This window comes from Pteropus vampyrus, unplaced genomic scaffold (genome assembly GCF_000151845.1).
Source record: "Pteropus vampyrus isolate Shadow unplaced genomic scaffold, Pvam_2.0 Scaffold383, whole genome shotgun sequence".
NCBI classification, from domain to species: domain Eukaryota; kingdom Metazoa; phylum Chordata; class Mammalia; order Chiroptera; family Pteropodidae; genus Pteropus; species Pteropus vampyrus.
Window position 1 is genome coordinate 1,966,432 of NW_011889164.1, and position 23,604 is coordinate 1,990,035.

Here is a 23,604-nt window from a genome sequence, read left to right on the forward strand (position 1 = left end):
TCCTTCAATATCTTTCAATAATGTCTTGTAGTTTTCAGAGTATAGGTCCTTCACCTCCTCTGTTAAATGTATCTCTAAGTATTCTATTATTTTTGTTACTTGTATTCATGATTTCCTCTTAATGAGAAACTCTATATTACTTCTCTTTTTATAGAAGAAGAAATTAATCCATTTACATCGGTTTACACAGTAAGTAGGAAATCTAGGGCTCAAATCCAGGACAGTCTGACTACAAAACCACTTCAACTACTAATCTCCAATAATTTATTTAAACATCTTATTTCTTTAAAGTGGATGTAAGCCAGTTGGGAATAGAGGTTTTCTTTCCATTTTTGTGTCCCTAGTATCTAGGGATGGGGCAGAGAAAAAGAAATGAGCTAAAAAAAAAAAAATACAAGTTATAATTACATATCAAGAACCCGATCTAAATCAGAAAAGGAAGTCAATCATTGTCTTAGTCCATTCAGGCTGCTATAACGAAATACCAGTAGCTCAAAAACCAAAAGGAATTTATTTCTCACAATTCCAGAGGCTGGATATCTGAGATCAAGGAGCCATGGCCTGGTTCTCTGGTGAGGGCCCTCTTCCCGGTTCTCAGCTGGTGCCTTCTCACTGTATCCTCACATGGGGGAAGGGCAAGCGAACTGTGTAACTTCTCTCATAGCAACACTAATTCCATTCATCTAATTCTATCACCATCGCATTAGGTGTGAGGATCCAAACACGTGCATTTGAGGGGGTGGGGGACGGGGGGCGGACAAATATTAAGACCACGGTGGTAGTCTCAAGAAGAATTGAAGGAACTCTGTTAAGTGGTAAGAAGGAGGTGCAAACTCAAAGATATTGAGAATACAGAGAAGAAAATACATGTTTCTTTTCCCAAAAGAAAAGACGATCAAAAACTCTGTTGTGCAAGATAAGGAATCTCTATATAAGGGATAAACCAAATGTAAAAGAAAGTAAATATAGATACTTTTGAAAAAGTGATTGTTTATTAAAATAACAGAACCCACTTGAACTTGGCCCCAGGAATATCCTTGTTTGACTAGCCTGGGGCTATAGTACTGAGATATTGAGAAGGAAATTAGGGCACACTACTGTGTCTGCAGGGCAATGTTTACAATGTCCAAATGCTTTTCAACTGTTAGAATAAACGTATGGACAAAACATTAATCTTAAAAATGTACTCTAAGGATAAAAGTGTGCCTGGTAGAAGCTGGGAGGTACAAGGGTCTTAGACTCCCCGGAGGTGAAGGTAGAGGCACTAATTAGCCCAATTGTCAGAAGTGGCTGCTGCGGCAGGGGGTATTATCTGAAGCTGATAGAACAAAAGCAAACAAAAAGTGTGAAAGGTTATCTTAGGTTAAAATAAGAATTATTTCAAGGTAAAGTAGAATAGCAATATTAACCATACTGAAAGGAACAGAGGAAAGTAGGAGACGGGCTTACCTAAATCCTCACCTGTTACAGCTAGAGGTGATGGTGATGTTGACATGGCAACAGCAAACAAAAATCTCAAAGTCAGAAACTTCTAAACCAGAGCAGAGGGAACCACCCTGGGGAAAGGGCCAAAAGGAGGAGCCTGGGGCGAGGGGCGGGCCCTGCTGCCTGTCTGTCACAGCACAGCTTTTCCTTACCCAGGTGGATGTAGTACCACAGAACTTTTTAAGTGCTTAAAATTAAAAAGAAAAATCAAATGAGTAAAACTGCGGGAACGAAGTACAGTCTGAATCTACTTTTGTTATCTTCCTTATCATGGATTGATGCAATAGTTAGCAGGCTAATGAAACAGATGTAAAACATGCCTACAAAATGAATTTTGGTAAGTAAAAGCTTCTATTTTACTACTGACTTCTACGTTGAGATTAGAGCAGTCTGCCAGGAAAAGAAATATGCAGCTGAAATAATTTTAAAAGCTGATCTGCAAAGTAAGTATAATTTTAATACCACATTTAAAATAAAAAGAACTGAGAGTTAATACTATACACAATAATGTTTCAAAAATAAAAATACAGCAAAAAACACATAAACATATATTTTCTTAGAGCTGAAAGCTGTCATGGGTTCTACTGCTTCTCAGAAAAAGACCGTGGGTTTGACTAAATAGCAATTCTTCCTACTCTGAAAAAATAATTAATTCAAATACAAATAATCAATTCTATTTGTTCACTTACGTCTTCATTCTGACCACTGGTGACGATGAACAGAGTGCATTTCCCTAGTTTTCTTGTAGTGGTTGCTGTTGGTAGTCATCACTGACATGTTTCAACAGGTTCAAGATCATGTTCCTGAATACTGAATATTCATGTCTTTCCTCTAATTCTAGTCTCACTAATACACTCACGTAAACCTATGTTCATTGAAATACCGAGGACCTCCTGCCTGTCTCGTAAGAACAGAGATAACTACATATTTAGCAAAATCAACAGATCTGCTAAACTCAAAAAAGCCTCAAAACCTGCATCCAAAAATATTCTACTAGAAAGACATTTAAGCTAGTTCTAAAAAGATTAAACCGGTATGACCATATACTCCTGCCAAAATCCTTGAGCTAAGTAAACTTGCTTTAATTTTTTGTGACATAAAGAGATAATGTGGTAACTGACAGGACTGAAGAAATCCTAGAAAAAACTTGCTAATGGATAATCAATAATTAAGTGAGATAATTACAGTTTTCTGGAAAAGAGCTGCTGGTGAATATGACCCAGAAGAAAGGGACCACGATATGAATAAAGGCATTCGAAGGAAAAGGAAACTTAAGGGGCCACATACTGGACTTGTTCTTGCAGAATGACCTCCATTCACAACTAACGGGCAAGGAGCCCGGGCCTGTGGTTGGCAACAGGCTGAGCACCAGCCTGACCTGTTCACAGGTGTCAGGGCAGGGGCCCAAAACATAATTATATGATTATCATACGTGAAGGTTTTGTTGTTTCTAAGGAATTGGAAACCATGATAAAAATTTCAAGAGACATACTTTTCCTCACACTTGAGAGAGATGACTAAAGTAGGTTCCGAAAGAAAAAAAGTCTTTGCTTAGACCACAAAAAACATAATCAGGCACTCAACGATTCCATCCACCAAGTCACAAGCGGTAGTAGTATCTGTGCGTTTTCTCTTGTTCTAACTTAGAATTCTATTTGAAATATGTAACAGGAACAAACAAACAAAAGTAAAAGGCAACTGTGAGAATACTATCAGAGAATAAGTAGGTTGATAATTTCAGATTAGTAATGGATATGGAAAAGGATTACAGACAATGCTATTAGGTCCATAAAGAGGCTCATTCTTTCTGTTTTATGAAAACATGGTTATGAAAAGGGCTGTTAGACTTTTTGATGGCTGAAATAACTTTGAGTATCATGGCCCTAAATTTGAACAGCTAATGAAGTCAATAACATTCCATTCAGCAAAAGTCAAAAGCTAATGTTTGTCAGATAATATGCTAAGTATTAGTATTCTAAATAAACACAATTTTATTCAAGAAAAGTATTTAATGAGCACCAGTTCTGTCCTTAAAACATTTTCCTCCTAAAACTTATGTTTTCTCCATCTCAGTAAAATGGCACAACCATCCACTCAACTACTTAAACCCCAAAACCAATAAGTCATCTTCGATTTCCTTTTCCCACTGTGCCCTTGTCTAACTCACCAGAAGTGCCATCGGCTCTACCTCCGGAATCCATCCCACACCCTGCCTCTTCTGTATCTCCCTCGCCACCATCCTGTCCCAAGCTATTGCCACCATCTCTTGCTCAGCCACTGCAATACCTTACCCAGTGTTCCTACTTCTACTTCTGCCCCTATACTCTATTACCCAAAAACCGGGCTGAGTGATCCATGTCAAATATAGAATAAATACGTTCTTCCCCTATACAACACCTTATAAAAGCTCGCACTTAAAAAAAAAAAAATCCATTTTCTTTCTATGGCATTCAATATTCTGGCTACTAAATCCTTCCTGTCCTCATCTCATGAAACTTCAGTGACACAGGCCCTCCGGCTATGGCTTTCCTAAGTGATGCTTGCACTCCCCTCAGGCCTTGTACTTGCCACTTGGGCTTCAGGGAATGGCCTTCACTTAGACCTCGCCTCCTGACTCCTGAGTGAGAGTTCCCTCTGCATTCACCTTACCCTTTCTCCATTCGCTCTGTCAGTACTTGGGCTTATTTCCTTCATAGTATTACTTATGCTTTCATTTATATGTTGTTTTTGTTTGTTTGTTTGTTTGTTTATCTGACTCTTCACACCATGAAGAGAATACGAATTTCAGGAGAACAAGAATCTTATTTCTCTTGCTCAACGGCATATCTCTGGAGCCTAAAACAATGCCTGGCATGTAGAATGTATTTGGTAAACATCTGTGAATGAATTAACATTATAACCCAAAGTTCTTTGCCTTTCAGTATTTTTGAAACTTTAAGCCAAAATGTAAGAGAAAATGTGAAGTTCTTTCCTATTTTGTACAGCATTTCTAAAGCAAAATGTTAGGCTCTGGAAATGTATAAAATAAGTTGGACTAAGTCAAAGGAGTTGATTGAAGTAGGCAAATTCATAAGCTGAAGCAGGAGGTTCCCAAGTCACTACTGTACTGCTCTAACTACATATGTAAACAGAGAGAGAGGTGGAGAGGAGAGAGGATGGGCACTTAGGGGAGGGTGCTAAGCCAGAGGCAGGAAGAGTGCCAGCCTTGAGCTTATTCCCACAGGGTGTTCCGTCTCTAAGGGCAACTGTCCTCAAGGGAAACACTGGTTAGAAACCCTCTCAGCAGCCATTTTCTGGAAATCAGCAGAAAGACTAAAAATCAGAAACTTCTGTCTCCACAGATAAGTGCATTCCTCCCTCTTCTCCAACTAAGACCTCAGTCTACAAAACTCCTTATATTGTTACCTTCTGTATTTTGAAGAAAACCTCCACTATACACACACAAAAATGCAGATCTGTTACTGAAATGCTGTTTAAGTGTAGGCAACAATGTTTCTTAATAGAGTACCTTTAATTTCATAGTTGTTTTGTGTTCAGTTTGACAGGGGAAGTAGAGAGCACACGGTCAACAAATAAAACAAAGAGAAAATGCAATTACGAAGCTGGGAGAAAGAAATTCCCCGTTCCCAGGAAATTATTTTATACCATACTAGGGATTTTATCTATTTCTTGTTTGCTTTTCACTCTCTGTGCCACACCACTGCCCTCCACAACAAGGCTGGGAGGAGTTCCTAGTCTCTAACACACAAGGATGGAGCAGGCAGAGATAAGAAGCATCTGATCTAGTGACTAAAAAAAAGGGGGGGAATTAGAATTATCCTACTCTTTTCAGTTTACTCCAACTTCACATTTACAGAATAAGACTTTACCTCTGAGCTTTAAGGGAGGACAGAGCAGACAACCCAGAGAGTTTTAATTAAAAAGCAAGCATTAGACACGGCTAGTGTTTGCCTTTGTACTGCATTCACTTTAATTCCAACTCAGAACACAGCTCTACAGCACTTTTAGCCCACCGTACTCCTCACACCGCTTGCGGAGGACAAAGGGAAGGGAGGAAATCATTTGAATCATCCCATTCTTCTCATGGAAGAAAAAGATCTACCTAGCAGAGATTAGCTGCCAGATCATTAAAAAAATAAACAGATAAGTCTTAAGAAGGAAGCTTCACAAGTCACAGCACATCCTGAGGAGTCTTCTTTCACGTGAGAAGTTACCAAAATGGTCTCACAATACTTTATGCAATTTATTTTCCTAATACTGAAGGAAGATCAAGGAAGACCACAGTTTGTAATGGGTAAAAAAGCAGAAAAAGAAAAACAGGCACATAAGGACATTTGGTTATTTAGTATTGATTGCATCTTGATCTCAGCCAGGGCTCATTTTCATTGTCTTTCAAAACTCATCATCATTTCACTCCTTGATCAACAGCATAAAAATTAAAGAAGTCTGTAAGAGAAGGGGCCACAGATGGAAGCAATGGAACAAATGTAACTAACCCATCCGGATGAGAACTCTGCCTCACTCGCACCTACACACAAGTGAGCCAAGCAAACCTTTAATTTTCTTAAAGAAATTCATCTGCAAGAATTCATATATAGTATGATCTCTGACATACTAATCACAATCAGCGTCGTACCACATACCTGAGAGATTAGCAATACTGTGGCTTGAAAATGATAATCCAGCTGTGCTGATATTCGTCCTGAATTATGAATATGCAGCTTGAATTACTGTTCCGCAGTTTTAGCTCTCTTGGTGAATGGCAGCTGGGGGAGAAAGCAGACAACGCTGCTCCACTGTCAATATCTTGTACACAGGTGAACTGTGAATGCACTGTGATAGCATTCTAGGGCCCATGGAGACCTGCGGCCCAGTGGGAACAAAACTCTTGCCCTGTGGAGCTGCTTCTGAAGGAATGTCCTTGCCAGCAAAGTCAGAAACCCTGACTCAGAGCCACTTAAAAATCATCACTGATTAAAGCAGGCTAGAAAACTGTCAGGAGTGGCCAAAAGGAGGTTTGGTGGATAAATATATTTAAGAATACCCCAGTCAAAAAGGAAAGCATAGAAACAGACACGCTGAGCTGTTGAGGAGATGAGGGCAGGCAGGCTTGCATCACATGTTTTTAAAATTATAGGTGATCGGGCAGACACACATCACAACTGCTACTGCCTCACGAACAGAAGTGAGTTCTCCTACTTACATCAAATGGAGCTGAACTTGACTGGGCACTCTGATTACACGGGTCCCTGAAGCAGTCACTAAAAGGAAGCAGGAGGCCCATGGCAATGATCCGTGAGCAGAACTTCTCTGCTTCTTCTGGAGGTCCGTTCTCCTGCTGGCTGAACAGCTTCTCCAGCAGAGTTCGCCCTGCAGGTGAAACACGGCGATTAGAAGGGAGCACCAACAGATCACCTGTCTCCCAGAGAGAGGACGGGCAAACACAGCCAGGGAGCAGCCCGGTCGCCAAGGCTACTGACTGCACAGAAAGCAGCCTCTCAACCCCAGAGAAAACTCTGCAGTCAGAGGCCTGGAGGGGGCAGCTCTGGTTTTCTCTGCCACCCCCCGAAACAGGACGCCCCGTTGTGAGCTCCGCGGCTTCTCCCAGCTGAAGAAGGGCCGAGCCTCTGGGATTTCACTGGTAATCCTCCTTCTTCCCGCTCACATGTCTCTGCGGGAAGAGTCAGTAACAAGCACGTGGGCAGGGAATGTCCGTGGCTGATATTCACCCACAGGCATGGCCACGGGGAGAGGCCGGGAGAGACCAGGAGGCAGAGAAAGGCATCGACCCATGAGAAGGGAAGGGAGCTGACCACCAAACAAGTCACCCAGAAGAGGAAAGAGATAGAGAGAAACTCGAACATTTTCCCACATGCACACTAGAAACATAGCTCTGAAGTATGCCCAGATTTTTTTTATTATTTCTCTAAAAAAAAAAAAACACAAGGAAACAGAGGCACAAAGAGAAAACGACACTGGCTGAGGACCCTAGAGGGCCTCGGTCCCCCTAACCCCTTGGCTCTCAACCCCGGCTGTACCTTAGCCTCACTGGGGGACACCAGGATGACTGGAAGTGGGACCCAGGCCTCGGTATTTTTATTGGTCACCAACTCATTCCAATTAGCCAGAGTTGGCAGCCACGGGTCCAGTCCCTAATTCATGTTTGATACTACTCGTTCTAATTTATTATCCTTCAGAAATTTATGTAGCTGGTTTCCGCATTAATCAACTTCGATAGAAGAAACAGGAAATCTCTAGGGTCCCTTCCAGGGCTGGCGTGTTCCCTCAGCTCTTGCCCTGTTCCTGCTCCTCCCTCTGATTAGTGGGTTCAGTCTTCAAATTCAGATTAAAACCACTTATCCAGAATAGATTTCGTGACCCCCTTCCACACTCTTTCGGCACCCTTCAAAGCTCCTTTGTGTAATTAATCATTTTAATTAATTATTGGTGCGATTTGCCTACCTCTGTTACTAAAACATAAACTCTCTGAGAGCCAGCAAATATCCTGCAAACCTAGCCACTTGCACATAAGAAGCATCAATAAATATTTTCAGGATTTCTGGATGAATACAATGCAATTCTGTGACAGAGGCTCACTCACATCATGGCCAGAACTGAAAATGAGATATCAGTCTATATCAGCGGTCCACCAACTTTCTGTTAAGACACCAAATCATAAATATTATAGGCTTTGAAGGCCATGCAAAATCTCCGTTGCATATTGTTTTGTTTTGTTTTGTTTTTAACAACTTTGAAAATGTAAAAAATGTCCTTAGTCTGGAGCTGCACGAAACCAGGCCCAGGTCTATATTTTAGTTACAACAACTAAATTTCAAATGCATAATAAATATTCAATTCTGTCAAGACAAGAGCAATGCAATTTTCTTGCCTTTTGCTATTTTTGCTTGTGAAACAAAATTAATTTCAAAATCTGCCTCCGATACGTGGAAAGACAAAGACAAAAGAGGCCTATTTTCTCCATTCCTTTAGGTCACTAGGGAACATTCTTTGGTCTCTCAAGACATTATTTTTTTTTTTTTTGAGGGGAAATAGAGAATTTTTTTCCCCTACAGAACTTAAGTTTGCCTGCACCTAACTGGAACCAAACACCTAGGAAACCTCGTCCCTAATTCTCAAGTGATTATTATCATTGCAGTATACCCATTTTCCACATCTCATGGTATGACCGGAAATAGCCATAAAACTAATTAGTTCTTTTCCATACCTCAGATATCGTGTACAACCAAAAATAAGGGAGACAGGATCTTTCCATTTGTGTGTGCACATGCACGTGTGAGTAACTGTGTATCAACTCAAAATTTTTCAAAAGAGATTATGGAATAATGAGGAAGACAGGGACCTATAAACCCCCAGAACTTCAGTTCTATGATGAGCAAATACCACCTGAATCCTTCATCCAGCATGTCCCAGCTGGATGAAGGTGGGAGAAGCCTGTGGTGGGCGGGGCTGTCCCGTGCATTTTAGGACCTTAAGCGGCATCACTGGCCAGGAGGTGCAAACACCCACCTCCAGCTGTAGCAGACAAAAATTCCTCCAGACATTACCACACGTCCCCTGGGTGGCAAACTCGCCCTACGCTGAGAACCCCTGCGTTAACCTCCCTCTCAAGGAGACTTCACCCGCCTTGCGTTAACAGTAACCTGGCTGCCCCTCGTGACTTCCTCTCATTGTCTGCTCAGATGGAGACATTTAATGTCAAGTCCCATATATCTTAGGAACAGGAAGTGAGAGGAAGACTTCCCCAATCCCCATGAGAATTTCCAAATTATTTATTCTCCTCAAAACCACCAGCTCCCTTGAAACTCCTGCCATTGGCCAGATACCCCGCCTTCCTTTTCCTTTGTGCCATCCACTAATCTCTTATTGCCCCCTCCTTGTACCCCATTCACTAAATACCTCACGGACTGACTCACTGTCCTGATTTCCACCTCTAATCCTATCATCATTCAGGGAGATATCTCAGCAAGGTATCAACCTCATCCTAGACCTTGAATCCTTGCCTCCAGCCAGACTTTTCTCCACCCCACACTGGAGACCCACTCCCATGTCCTCATCAGGAACTGTACCACCTCCCGAAGTCCAAATTCCAAGCTTTCTCCAAACACCCCTGCGGCTTGCCATCACGTCACCCTCAGAGTAAAATCGAACCCCTCACCATGACCACAGAGGCCCTCCCCGCCTTTCACCACCTCCTGCTCCCCCTCCCTCTGCTCTCCCGCCTCCTGGGACACTGAGCTCAGGCTCACCCCAGAGTCTCCGCACTAGCATGCTCTTCCCCAGACATCCGACTCACTCACTCCTCCATTTCACTCACATCTCTGCTTAATTGTCACTTCCACTGAGAGGACTTCCTCACCACCCTCTGTAAAATCGCACACCCCAGCGCTTTTTCCCCTTATTCCCCTTTATTCTTCAGAGAGCTCAGCTCTTGAATTTATGTAAGTGTGGGATCTGTCTCCTCATGGGATGTGTCGATGAGAAAGGGGTTCTATGGAAATTAACTTCACAGGGTGATCTGATCATAAATTCCTACCTGGGTGAGTCATGGGGGGCGGGGAGCAGTCACGGCCCAGGCATGGAACTTCCTTAGTAAAAGGCTTCTCTTTGCCTAAACCAACCCTGCACATTGTTTTTGTGTGGACAGATTAACCCCACCTCTGAAATGCCCCCTTTCAGGCCACCCTCGAGAGAGCACATAATCATAACCACCCCATAATTTGACCCCCACCTTGCTTTCTCCCACCTTTACATAATCTTCCTTATGTTCCCCTCCCTCTTATTCTCAATGCAAAAAAGAAGCTGCAAACTATCATTTCTTGGAAGTGTTTCATCTCAAACTGTTCAGATCTTGCTTCCAGATGGATCCTCTATTTGATTCAAATTTTTATAAAAGTTCTCTACAGGTTTGGACGTTCTTACACTGAAACTTGGCGTGGTGGGCAGGATCCTAGAGTTGCCCGCACAGACCACCACCCAGACACGGCCACACTGGGCACTGGTGAAGGCCACTGTACCCCACTAGCTCCTTGCTTCTAATGGGTGAACTTGGGGGGCTTGTCTCTTGGAATCCCAAACCGACCCACTTTAGGTAGTGCTTTCTGACTTTAGTTGAGCTGTTCTTTTGCAGCTGCTTTTAATTTTGGCTTTTTTGTATTGGCTCAAAAAAAATTAAAATTACTACGGGTAAACACGCCTCCGAGGCTGACAAGCCCAGCACCAGCAGCCCCTCCCCTCAGAGCTCTGGTGAGTTTCATACCTGGTTCATGAGGACGCTCAACTTGCAAGTATCGACAGAAATGGGGAGATTTAACTAAAAATCGTATCAGCTTAAGGTGGCCGAAATGGGACTCTTGATATCTCCAAACTAATTTTTGCATGCTCAGTTGGAAAAAGCAAGCTCTAAAATTAAATCATGAATGGAACACTTACCTTGATTGGAAAACAGAAGCCTCTGAAAGGAGCACAGATAAATAAACTTTCTTCTCTTCGGGAAGTTAATAAGAAAATTTTAAAGGCTGCCTCTGAACTAAAGAAAGCTTCTGAAACTGCTCAGTGCCGGCTCCCCTCCTCCCCAGTTTCTCCAGCAGCCCCACTACTTTTTGAGCTCCCTTTCCAGACCTGCCCGCCCTTTCTCCTCCTCCTCTTCTCTCCCCTACACAGCCACCACCCCCAGCCACCACCCCCAGCCCCGACAGACTTAGGGGAAAATAAGAATAGAAAGCCAGACAGGATAGACTAGAAGAACCAGAAATCTGGTCACTCTCTTTGGAGAAAAACCAGTCTCGGGACAGGAGGAACCAGTGAGAATTTACTCTCCTTGGACTAAAGCAGAAGTAAGGACGCTAGCACTGCAGCACACTGCTGATCATCAGGATGTACGTGGTGCCTGGCTGCCATCACGGGCCACGTGAGGCTGCGGAAGAAGGGTCATCAGAATTGGATATTCCATGACTAAGGGCCACAGCAGAGAAGATTTCTGGGTGTGGAGACTCTGACCCTGACTGAAACCGGCTTTTGCCAACTCTGAGGATGCCCTGAGACACGGAGGCCTCCAGTACTGTGGGAGCGACCAGGACGTGGATCGCTGCCTCAGGCCAGTGCCTCTGGGACTTGGCCTGGCCTCGCTCTGTCCTCTCAGGCCCTCTCCAGAACACCAGAGCTTGAGGACACCCAGGGGCCAAGGCCGTCTGTCTTCCTGACCCCCCCAGACTATTCCAATTCACTGATTTAATTTCTAACTGTAGAAAAGTAACACATGCAGATGGCTCAGGGTTGCAAAGTTAAAACAAAGGATTCAGTGAAAAGTCAGTCTCCCTCCCACCTCTGACCTCCAGGTTCCATCTAGTTCTACTCTCCCGGGGCAAATGCTATTGCCAGTGCTTTCTGAACCTACAAACACACACTGCATGCTGTACCCTTTTAACCCCTAAAGGATCACCCTTTATCCAACTGGTCTACTCCCTGCTTTTTTCATACAAAGCAGAGATGGTTTCACATCGGCTCATAGAGGGGCCTCATTCATCGCATCGGCGCTATAGTATTTATGCCAGGACTTTGGACGGATGATCCTTAAACTACCTGCCCAGTTCCCCTCCGTTGGGCACTTAGGCTGTTCTCACTCTTTCTCTGTTGTGAACAGAGTACATTCAAACCTCTTTCACTTGCCTTTGTGTGTACGTGTGCGCAAAACTGCAGGATGCACCACATGGTGAGAAATATCGTCCAAAAGCATAAACCCACGCCCAGCACTGGCGTGTGCGGTGTGTGTCTGGCCTTGCCACTGTGGCACATCCACTTCTGGATGGAACCACCGCCGATGTGATAGGTGAAAAGCAATGTCGCATTTTGGTTTTATCGCATTTCTTTTATTCTGAGTGAAGCTGAATATCTTCTCATATTTAGCATCCCCCAGCCCATAAAAAACAATTTTTATTATAAAAATCAGAACATTGCAATTTGGGTAATGTCAACAATACATAGAAAAACAATAACCACTCACAATTCTAATCATTTCCATCTACCTCCTCTTTGTCCTCTAGGTCTAAATATTTTTCATAAAATAAGGCATGCATTGTAAAAAAAAAAAAAAATTAAGGACTCTAAAGATTTTCCTCTCCAAGACCCTGCTGGGTTAGCAAAGGAATCTAATTTAATCCTTAGCATATATGATCCTGGCTATTCTGACCTGTTCTGACTAATGTACCTATTGGTTTCTGAGAGCAAAGCACCATAATGGCCAGTCTGGAAAAGTCCTACAAAAGGTTTTTGAAAACAAAGAGAAACAGGTGGGAAATGTAGGCAATTAACCCACTGATTTCACCAAGCCATCCCTGAGGTTTTTCCCTGGATTACAGACTGGACGAAAATCCAGCAATGTAGACATAAATCTGATGAAACCGCACTTGATTCCTTTGAATCTTAAAAAAAAATAATAAAGAAAGAAAAAATTCCAAATGATATTCAGGATGGTCTCCAGATAATTTTAAAGACTGTCAAACTCACCCGATGCTCAACTCCGCATTTCTGAAAGGATGACATGAGGAGCTTGTAATTCTGACTGAACCACATGAATTAAACGGGCTGACCACATATGCTGACAAACTGGCTGCTCTGGCCAATCGGCTACTTAAAACTATTCAAAAAGGAAGAAAAGGATAAAGCTACTAAAATTATGAAATTACAGCTCCAGCAACCAAGCAATCAAGTCAGACCTCCACAAAGGCCTTTTTCAACGAGAGGAAAGGGGAGTCTGCTTTTACCATCAAAAGCCAGGCCATCCTAAGAAGAATTGCAGAAAATCGAAATGGGATTTAGAAAACTCAAGGAGCCAGAAACAAGCATGGGGGTGCTGCAAGGATTGCATGAGAGCATTTCCCCTCCCCCTTACCAATACTTCATGAGAAACTGGGATCACCGTGAAAAAAGCTATGGAGCCCCTGGTAGAAACTGGTGCCACCATTCCCCGCCCTACCAACTAAGCCACCCTCTCCCTGGATTATGGCTTCTGCACAAATGTTAGGAACTTCTAATGAAACACTATCTGTTTTTAAATCGGAAGCTATCCCCTCTCCGTTAGGGAATGGTACAGGACAACACATATGTTTGCTAGTCAGATCTACCCCCGACTTTCCCGATAGGGCGAGACTTTCTTGAAACCCATGATGCCCATATATACTTGTCTCAGAAGTGAGAGATGTATTGAGAACTCAACCAGATGATGAACCGATAGAGAAAATAATGATTTTAAAGGAAACTAATCTTGAGACCGAGCATTTGTTGCAGGACTTTCCTACAGAACTCTGGGCCCCTTCCACTACAGACACCAGCAAGACCAAGTCGTTCCATCCTATCAACATAACCATTGACGATACTTTGCCTCTACTTAATATTATTGATATCCTTTAAGATCTGATGCGCTAGCCAGAATTAAACCCATTATACAAGATTACTTAAATGGAGGCTTATAATTCCATATACAAGTCCCTGTAATTCTCCTATCCTTCCTATTCTCCTACCCAGTAAAGAAACCTAATGAAAAAGGACAGAGATTTGTACAGGATCTCAGGGCTATAAAAAATAGTTACTCCCAGACATTGCGTAGTTCCAAATCCACATACTCTATTATCAGCCATTCCTGTGGACTGCCAGTATTTCTCAGTAATAAAATTACATTGTGTCTTTTTCCACATTTCTGTAGAAAAACACACTCAATATCTCTTTGCCTTCACCTGGGAAGATCACCAATTTACTTGGACTGTAATTCCCCAGGAATATATGAAGATTCCCGTATATTTCTCTCAAATACTAAAGGCTGATTAAATGATGTGGAATTTCCCAGAGATTCCACTCTAATCTAATATGTGGATGATTTACTTTCATGCTCTAGAACATTATTAGACTCCAAAAAGGACACGATTTACCTATTACGACAGCTAGCTGATACAAAAGGACGTACGGTCTCAAAAGACAACCTTCAGTTCTGCTGGCCTCAAGTAAAACACCTTGGCCATCTTATAGCTAAAGATGGGCTAATAATTGACCCTGAAATACTCAGAAGAATCATACCCTTTCCTCTTCCAAGAACTAAGAAACAGCTTAGGGGCTCTGCAGGGCTGAGTGGGTACTATCACAACTGGGGTCCGACTGTTCATTAATGGCTCAACCTCTACATACCTTAGTAAAATCAGATTGACCTGATCCAATCCAATGGAACCCTAAGTAAACAAGATTTAGAAGCTCGAAAGGAAGAATTATCTAAAGCTCCCACTTGGGCACACCATAAATATAAACTTCATCTTTCCTTTTACACATGAAAATGATGGAAATTCTTTAGGAAGTCTCAGAAACATGGAGATCATCATAGACCCATATGATAATATATCCAGCAAGCAGACTTGGTAGCAAAAGGGCTCCTTCCCCATATGAAGTCCCTCTCTTCTGCAGCCATGTTATGCAAACAACCAGAAGAAACAGTTATGGGCTCTCCTTTAACCATTTATGTCCCTCATTCTGTTGAATCTTTGCTAAACTCCATCCATACTGAGCAATACTCGGTCAGCCGACTAGCTTCTTACAAAGTACTCCTACTTTCTCTGCCTAATATTACTTTAGCTCAATGTAACAGCAACTTTACTACCTTCTTTACAAGATGAAGATCCTCAAGACTGCATATTACTTACCGACGACCGTCTTGCTCGTGGGAATGATTTCCAGGAAACTGCTATTGATAACACTGACTTAATTTGGTTCAGAGATGGATCTTATCTCAGAGATGAACAGGGACATTACTAAGATGGCTATGCAGTAATTGCTATGGTGGACGTAACTGGAAGTTCTTATTTACCTGAAATAAGATCTGCCCAATAAGCTGAATTAATTGCTCTAATGCGAGCTTGTCTACTGGCCTAAGATCAAATAGCCAGGATTCACACTGACGGTTGCTATGCCTTTGGTGTAGTGCATGACTTTGAAATGTTATGGAAGCAAGGAGGCTTCTGAACTTCCTCAGGGCGGTCTGCACGACAGTGGTCCCCAACCTTTTGGCACCAGGGACCGGTGCTCCTATGAGAATCGAATGCCTGATGGTCTGAGTGGAGCTGAAGCGGCAATGCTAGCGCTGGAGAGCGGCTGCAGACACAAATGAAGCTTCGCTCACTCGCTGCTCACCTCCTGCTCTGCGGCCCAATTCCTAATGGGCCAAGGACCGGGACCGATCCACGGCCCAGAGGTTGAGGACCCCTGCTATACAGAATGGAAAATATGTTGCAGAATTATTAGATGTCATGCAGCAACTGAGACAACTGGCTATGATCAAATCTCCTGGACATTCTAAAGCTACCACCATGAAAGCAAAAGGAAAGCATTTAGCTGATGCTGCAGCTAAACAGACAGCACTGAGCAGTCAAATTATCTAGACCCAAGAATGTCTTTTGCTCTCTGCTAAATCAATAAAAGACTCTAGCTTACAGTTTCAAAAGACAGCTACAGGAGAAAAGAAGACATGGCAACAAAAAGGGGGGAATCTTGACCCAGACCCAAACAGATATGGCTTGGACCCAATGGGAAACCGATCTCATCTATAGGGGCTTAATCGCCTGCACTTCAAATGTGCGTGAACCAACATGCTGGGGTCCTGAAAAGATGACTTTGTGGAGTAAACGAATACTGGAAACCTTCTCCCACTGTAGCTCATAAAGTGTGTAGCAGATGTTTCATCTGCCCAAAACATAAGCCTGAAAACCCCTCCATGGATCCCAGGGACATTCCTCATTACCTTTAGGTCCATTTGAGGTCTGGCAATAGGACTTTATCCAAATGTCACCATCTCAATCATATGAGTTATTTGTGATTGAGTTGAGGTATTTGTCATTGGGTTGAGGTATTTGTCATTGGGTTGCCTTGCAGGAGAGCAACAGCCTTAATGGTAGGTGAATTTTTATTAGAAAAAATAATTCCCAATTGGGAAATTCCCTCTGAATTACATAATGACTCGCAAACTTATTTCACTGGGCAAGTAATGTAATCGATTTGTAACATTTGGCCTACTCTACAGCATTTTTTTAATTAAAATATTGGGGTGACATTAATAAAATCAAATAAGTTTCAAGTGTAAAATTCAACAGTATATTGCATTGTGTGTTCACCTCCCAAAGTTAGATTTCCTTCCATTACCAAAGATGTGACCCTTTTACCTCGTCTACCTCCCCCTCCCGCCTTCCCTCTGGTAACCACTAATCCACTGTCCATGTCCATGAGTCTTTGTCATGTTTGTTCATTGTTTTCAGTTTTATATCTCACATATGAGTGAAATCATATGGCTTTCAACTTTTGCTGTCTGACTTATTTCACTTAACATGATTATCTCAAGGTCCATCCATATTGCCACTGTCAATGGCAGTGTTTCATGGTTCCTTATCGCTAAGTGAGTGATATTCCACCGTACCACCTCTTCTTATCCAATCTTCTATCATATTCTACAGCATCTTCATTGCACCGCTTATCACCCCCAGTCCTTGGGATTGGTGAAACATACCAACAGTACAATTAAAACGGAACTGGCAATTTTCAGAAGCTTTCAATCTCCCATGGCCAAAAGCTATCCCTATCATGCTCCTCAACCTGCGATCTACCCCTTTAGATAAGCATAGCCTTCCTCCTTATGAAACAGTCGCTGGCCACGCTATGAATCTGACAAAGCAGGCATATGGACAAACCTCGTTAAGAGGAGACATTCTATAATATTGTCAAGGACTTTTTAACCAGCTCAGAGAAACTGACAAATTAGTAACTGATTCATTTCATAGCGTGTTCCCAAGAGACGAAGACTTCAAAAACCTTGGCTACAACAAGGTTTTGTCTATTGGTGTTGCTAATTAATCCATGTGCAGTTAAATTTAAAAAGGTTAACTCATGATTCACATTTATCATCTAAAACAGTCACCTAACCATGTATGGACATCCACCCATCTCTGACACTCACCTCTGCCTACAACGGGCATCGAAAACACCCTTAGGATGAGAAGCCACCAACATCAGAGGTAGACAGCTATCTCAAGACACTGACAAGGCCTGCATATCTGTAGATTGATGCTGAACTCAGAAACCATTTTGTTTCGTTGTCTTTGCCCATCTGCTAATATGAGTCACAATAATAGTTATACTTGTTCTTTGGGTTTTTCTATATAGTCCAACTGTTTGTGATTACTGAAAATGTATAAGATAACTTTTAATGTTCCTTTAATGGCTTATGTAAATGTTATACTCTATACAAAATACAGAAAAATTAGGCAGAAGGCAAAACTCAAATCATGATAGTTTAGCAGTGGTCCCCAATCTTTTTGACCCCAGGGACCAGTGCTCCTATAAGAATATAATGCCTGATGATCTGAGGTAGAGCTGAGGCGGTAATGCTAGAGCTGGGGAGCGGCGGCAAATACAGATGAAGCTTCACTCACCAGCTCGCCACTCACCTCTCGCTGTGCAGCCCAGTTCCTAACAGGCCACGGACTGGTACCAGTCCACAGCCCGGGGGTTGGGTACCCTGGGTTTACAGGATAGAAATGATCCAATTTGTTTCTTCACAATGAAGGCCATAACACCTGACTGCCTTTTTATCTGCCCTTCCCTTTTTACCTGCCCTTACCATTTTGGGAAAATTCAGCCTCAACTCACATCTCATGATTACAGCATCACCCCGTTCCCAATAGTCCACCATTTCAAAAAGGTAACGTCAACACTGAGACTTCCTAGGAATGAGACTTCCTAGCACTGTGAGACGACACTATCTGACCAAAAGGTTGGTCAGCATCCTTCAAACTGATTTATGGCCAAAGGGAGAAAGTGTGGACAAAAAAGCAGATCCACAAAATGCAACCTCACAGGGTGATTTTGATCATAAATTCTTAACTGGGCAGGTCCTGGTGAGCAGTCATGCCCTGGGCATGTCACTTATTTAGTAAAAGGTTTATCTTTGCCTTAAGCCAGCCCTGTCCATTGTTTCTGTGCATCTGGGTTAACACACTTTTGGATGAGCATAACCACTCTCAACAGAGCACGTAATCTTATTAACTAACTTGTAACCCAATCCTCTCCTTGCTTTCTCCTACTTTCATGTAATCTTCCTCACATTCTCTCAATTCTAAATACATAAAAGAAATGGCAAACTGCCATTCTAAGAAGCACTTTCTCAGTCTGTTAAGATCTTGCTTCCAGGAATTCCTCTCTGTTTGGTTCAAAAAAATTTTATAAAAATCCTCTACAGGTTTGGATATTCTTATGTCAACATAGCTATGGCCATAGACAAGTTACTCATCTCCTCTCAGGCATCAGTTTTCTCATCTATAACTGGAAATAATCATCCTTTTTACCCCTAAGATTGGTGTGAGAATAATCTTATAATGAGTATGTACCCTGAGAAAGAAGATACCTACCGAGAAGGGCTCCTAATGGGCTAAAAATTTTAAAGCTGAGTCTAGCAGCCATTTCTAAACATGGGCCTCTTATGCGAACCACACTTCAGGGAGAAGCCTGCACTAAGCTGCCTGCCTCCAGCACTGAATGGCCTGCCTGCATTGTGTTCCTGACATCTGAGCCAGCCCTTAAAAAGGAGGTTCCCGGAACTGTATTTCAGCCAATAGGACTGAGGCTCTACCTGTCCAATCAGAACTGTGTTGCCATATCTTCACTGACCAATGAGATTGGCTACATTCTGACCAACCAGGACAGTGCCTTTTGGACCAATTAAACTGCAAGGATCTGGAGTCCTTATTTGCATAATTACAGACCAATCAGGGATAAGGGGCAGGGACTTCTTTCTATATTAGTTAGTTCTCCTCCAGCTAGGAGAGCACTTTCCCTTTCTACCATAGACTAAAGACTGTGCTCTCCAGCTGGAGCTGAACCACCACTGGAGCAGAAACGCTGAAGATATCTCCCTGGAGCAGAGAGGAACAGACTGGCGAAGGACAGAGCAGACAGAACAAAGCAGGCAAAGCAGGACAAAGCTGTCTATTAGTAGAGGGGCCTCATCCCAGAGAGGCCTACTCCCAGGGCCACTTGGCCACGGGCCACCTCACCCCAGGGCCACCTCATAGCCATACTGTATCACAATTGAGCTACTTACACTGATTAAAGTTTCCTGTTGGCAATGAATTGGCACCAATGACCATCAGTTGACAAAGTGCCCAATAAATGTTTCCTATTATTTTATTAAGATACAGTTCAAAGGCTCTGTACTTGTAAGTGAGATAAATAAATATTTGGTTCGACTTGAAGGAAATCATAAGTAAACAGTGAACTCAAAAAAAAATGTATTCATAATCTAAAAGCATTAGAAAAATAATTTTAAAATCATTTGTAAAAGTAAAATAAGGCAATCACAGATTAAAATATCTTAGGCCTCTAAGTTATTTATATTCAATGGATTTTAATTATATTAATAAGGTAATATATAGTATTTAAGCCTCTTGCAATAATTCCTAACCTCTATTTAAAAAAAAAAAAAGCTTTCATTGTTTTACTAAATTTATTAAATTCATGTTAAAAATAATATTCATCCAATGACAGGAAACTTACTAATCATTTATATTCATCGATTATTTCTACACTGATCCCCTCTCCTACATGTACTTATAAACTCTAGTTAATAAAGAGTCCCACCTTCATCTTGAGGAATCAGCTTTGCAGTCATACATATCTACTAATACTCTTTTTGCAAAAATCACAAAGCAGGATAAATGTGGAAACAACAGCCAGGGGGAAAGTCATCAGGATTATTTACCATCACAACAGATGCAGTGATCCTCTTGCACAAGGAAAAAGTAAAATCATCAGTCCCTGCACTGGAGTTTCATTTGGACAGAACTATACAATTTAAAGTCATTTCTACATCTATTGCCAGCTTTGTGAAGCAGACCAAGGATTTCTCACAATTTCGAAGAAACTAACTGAAGAATGAATAGGTTCTAGAATCTCCCTGAGGTCATAAGACTGGAAAGTGGCAGTGATAAAACTGGATGCATACTCTGCTCTCCTAATTTTTATTCCAGAAACCTTCCGCTTCTGCTAAGTGGGCCGGCAACTCTGGAAAAAGTTTTTGATCAAATTCTGTATTGAAATATAAAAGAACAGTCCACACAGTCTACCCTCTGCAGGAGTAACGATCAAGTTACAATGACCAAAGCTCAAGAAGGAATACTTTAAAAATGAAGTCTATTTAAAACACGCTATCTGAATTAAACAGCCTTAGAGGAACTGGAAGGAAAAAAAAGGCAGCAAAGCCAAGATGTAACCAAGCACTTAGGAGTCTATCACTTGCCCAAGAATGTCCTAGGTCCACCAGAGTGGCGGTCCCCAACATTGTTGTCACCAGGAACCGGTGTTCCTATGAAAATCTAATGCCTAATGATCTGAGGTAGAGCTGCGGTGGTGATGCTAGGGCTGGGGAGCGGCTGCAAATATAGATGAAGCTTTGCTCCCTCAGCCATCACTCACCTCCTGCTGTGAGCCCCGTTCCTAACAGGCCATGATATGGTATGTGGACTGGTACCAGTCTATAGCCCAAGGGTTGGGGACACCCTGCACCAGAGCAGATAATCATGAAGAAAACATGTTGTCTGTCCCGAACAAGTAATAACATGGTACTTAGGACAATGTTGGCAGGATACACTTGTATAAGAAATGCAGAATATTGGCTTCTAACTGGTGATGACGGAGAGCAGGGAGAGCTTCTAGCACTTTCTCCATTTGCTGGAGACAATAAAATGTCCAAACAAAAAGAAAAATTTTCACTACTGAAACCTTCCCATGCGAACAACAGACTTTTTTCCACTAGCCTTGATGATTCATGTAACTTTCAGTTTTTATTGAACCCAAATAATAATAACTTCTTGTTATTAGGATTAAATTACTCAGTGACAATACACAACTTTTAATTTTCAGTATTTTAGAGCCAGAAGAAACCTTAGCGATTATTTAGCTCAATCCTCTAATTTTGCCTGTAAAGAAAGCAAGACCCAAATATTCGTGTAATATATATAAGGTCAACATGGGAAGAGAGCAAAGTATAAGTTTTGTGTTGTTTTATGTCCTATAATAGCATTCATGTGTAATCATCTGTTTAAAATTTATGTTTTTACAAATTATAAACACATCATTGATATTTTTTCCTTTTGCATATTTTTTACTGGTTGAAGGATGAACAGAATAGAATTGCTATATTTTAAAGATATCAACATAAGTTGCTACTTCTTCCAAGCCACATACCTTATGCAAAATGAGAAACAGAAGTCTCATTATATTAAATTTTTTTCTGATCTTTTAGTTCAGACATCTATCTAATAAACTTCCCCTGAAATCCCATATTATCTATCAATTGAAATAATAATAGGAAATAATATCTAGAATTAGACATTAATGATAATTGCTTAAGTTTACAATGTCAGTAAATACAGAGATATCACACGTTATGTATCATATATTCTAGATACATAGGAAAAAAAAACAGATAAGGCCAATTACGATCAAATCAAAATTGACATTGTAAGTTTTACAGTAAGGGGAAGACTCTCATTAGTATAAATATCTAGGATTGTCTCCAGAAAATAAGACAAACTTGCAGTCAACTGGCTGGATAAATCATAGGAAAAACAAGTCACAGGACACATGAAGATTAACTAATCCCTGGCCCCCACCTGCAGAGAAGAAGACCACAACTCATGAAGGGATTCAGACAAAAAGGAGGACAAAGCTATTCCCTCTGGAGTCTTCATAACTCATTGAACCTATAGATAGCACTGATTTAGACACTCAGAAGAAGAGCCCTTCCTCTGAGCATGTCGTCAGGTACAAAATTCCGAGTAAGAAAGGAATCCTTAGATATTTTAAACTTTATAAAAACACTTGCCCAACCGGTGCAGATTTGCTAGTTTTCTGAGTCCTCGAATAGTGTGTCTAGATCATTGTTTCAAAGAAGCTAGCTGCTTTATGTGGAGAACTGGTACTCACATTTGATGCATTTTTATTACATGACACACTGAGAATATTTAGAAGACTAGTAAAAATGTTCAACATCAATTACAATAAAACATCACACTGACACAGAGCATTCAAAAAGTGGCCTGGTACCGAGAGCTCTGACTACAGTCACTACACAGTCTATTAAAATTTATAGAAATTTAAAGTCAATTTCAGCTTACATCAAGGCTTTTCTCCTGGAGAAAAGAAAGAAAAAAAAAACTATCAAGTTCAATTAATCAAGAGCTGAAATAAGAGAAGAATAAACCAAGAAATTTAATCTGGTAAATCTAATAAAATTGTTCAAAGAATATCATAGAACATATATGACAAAGACTACCAACCATTTTTCTGGACCTATATTAAATTATGGATTTCTTTGGTAACTTTTAAAAAGATCATGAAGCAAATCAAAGTCCAAAGGAAAAAAATATATAAAAATGTTAGAAGAAAAATGCTGTAACAGAAAAAAGTAATTTTAATCTAGTTCGTTAAATCCATAAAGTAAATCTAATAAATGGCAGCTTCTAAAATACCTCTGGCTGAAGAGTTTTTAACATATTTAAAGCCGTCTCAGATAAAAGAAATGAGACAGGTGGACCAAAGCTGCTGCTCTTAATTTTGAAGTCAAACATCATTGACTCTTAGTTGAAAGACACGTCAGGGTCATCAGGTTCAGCCTCTGCAGGGCTGTGACCACCTCAGTAGATCTTCATCCAGTCTCTGAACATCGCCAGTGAACAGTGAAACTGCCCCTTTCCAAACCACCCACCCCAACACCAAACTTTCTATAAGGGCCAGCCTCCCTGATGTTGAGCTGAATCATACAAACTGCTGGCAAATCTGGCGTCTGCATTGTGAATACACTCGATTTTCCACTGGAATATAAATCTGAGTTTTAAAATTTGTCCTGGTAGTCAATGGAGGGCCATTTAATAATTCTGAGAAGAGCATTAAAAATTCTTCTGGAAGGAGGAGATAAGTTTTTTGTTTTGTTTTGTTTTGTTTGGGTTGTGTTTTGTTTTGTTTTCTTTTGTTTTGTTTTGTTTTGTTTTGTTTTGTTTTGTTTGGGTTGTGTTTTGTTTT

General features: G+C 41.4%; 1 protein-coding gene across 3 annotated transcripts in view; it reads right to left on the reverse strand.

Moving 5' to 3' along the window:
* FMN2 (formin 2) overlaps nucleotides 1-23,604 on the reverse strand; it is a 402,924-nt gene that overhangs the window by 362,362 nt on the left and 16,958 nt on the right. For all 3 annotated transcript variants that reach the window (XM_011380009.2, XM_023523198.1, XM_023523197.1), the window contains exon 2: nucleotides 6,689-6,855. In XM_011380009.2, the coding sequence (XP_011378311.1) occupies nucleotides 6,689-6,855 (167 nt within the window). The remainder of the gene's footprint in view (nucleotides 1-6,688; nucleotides 6,856-23,604) is intronic.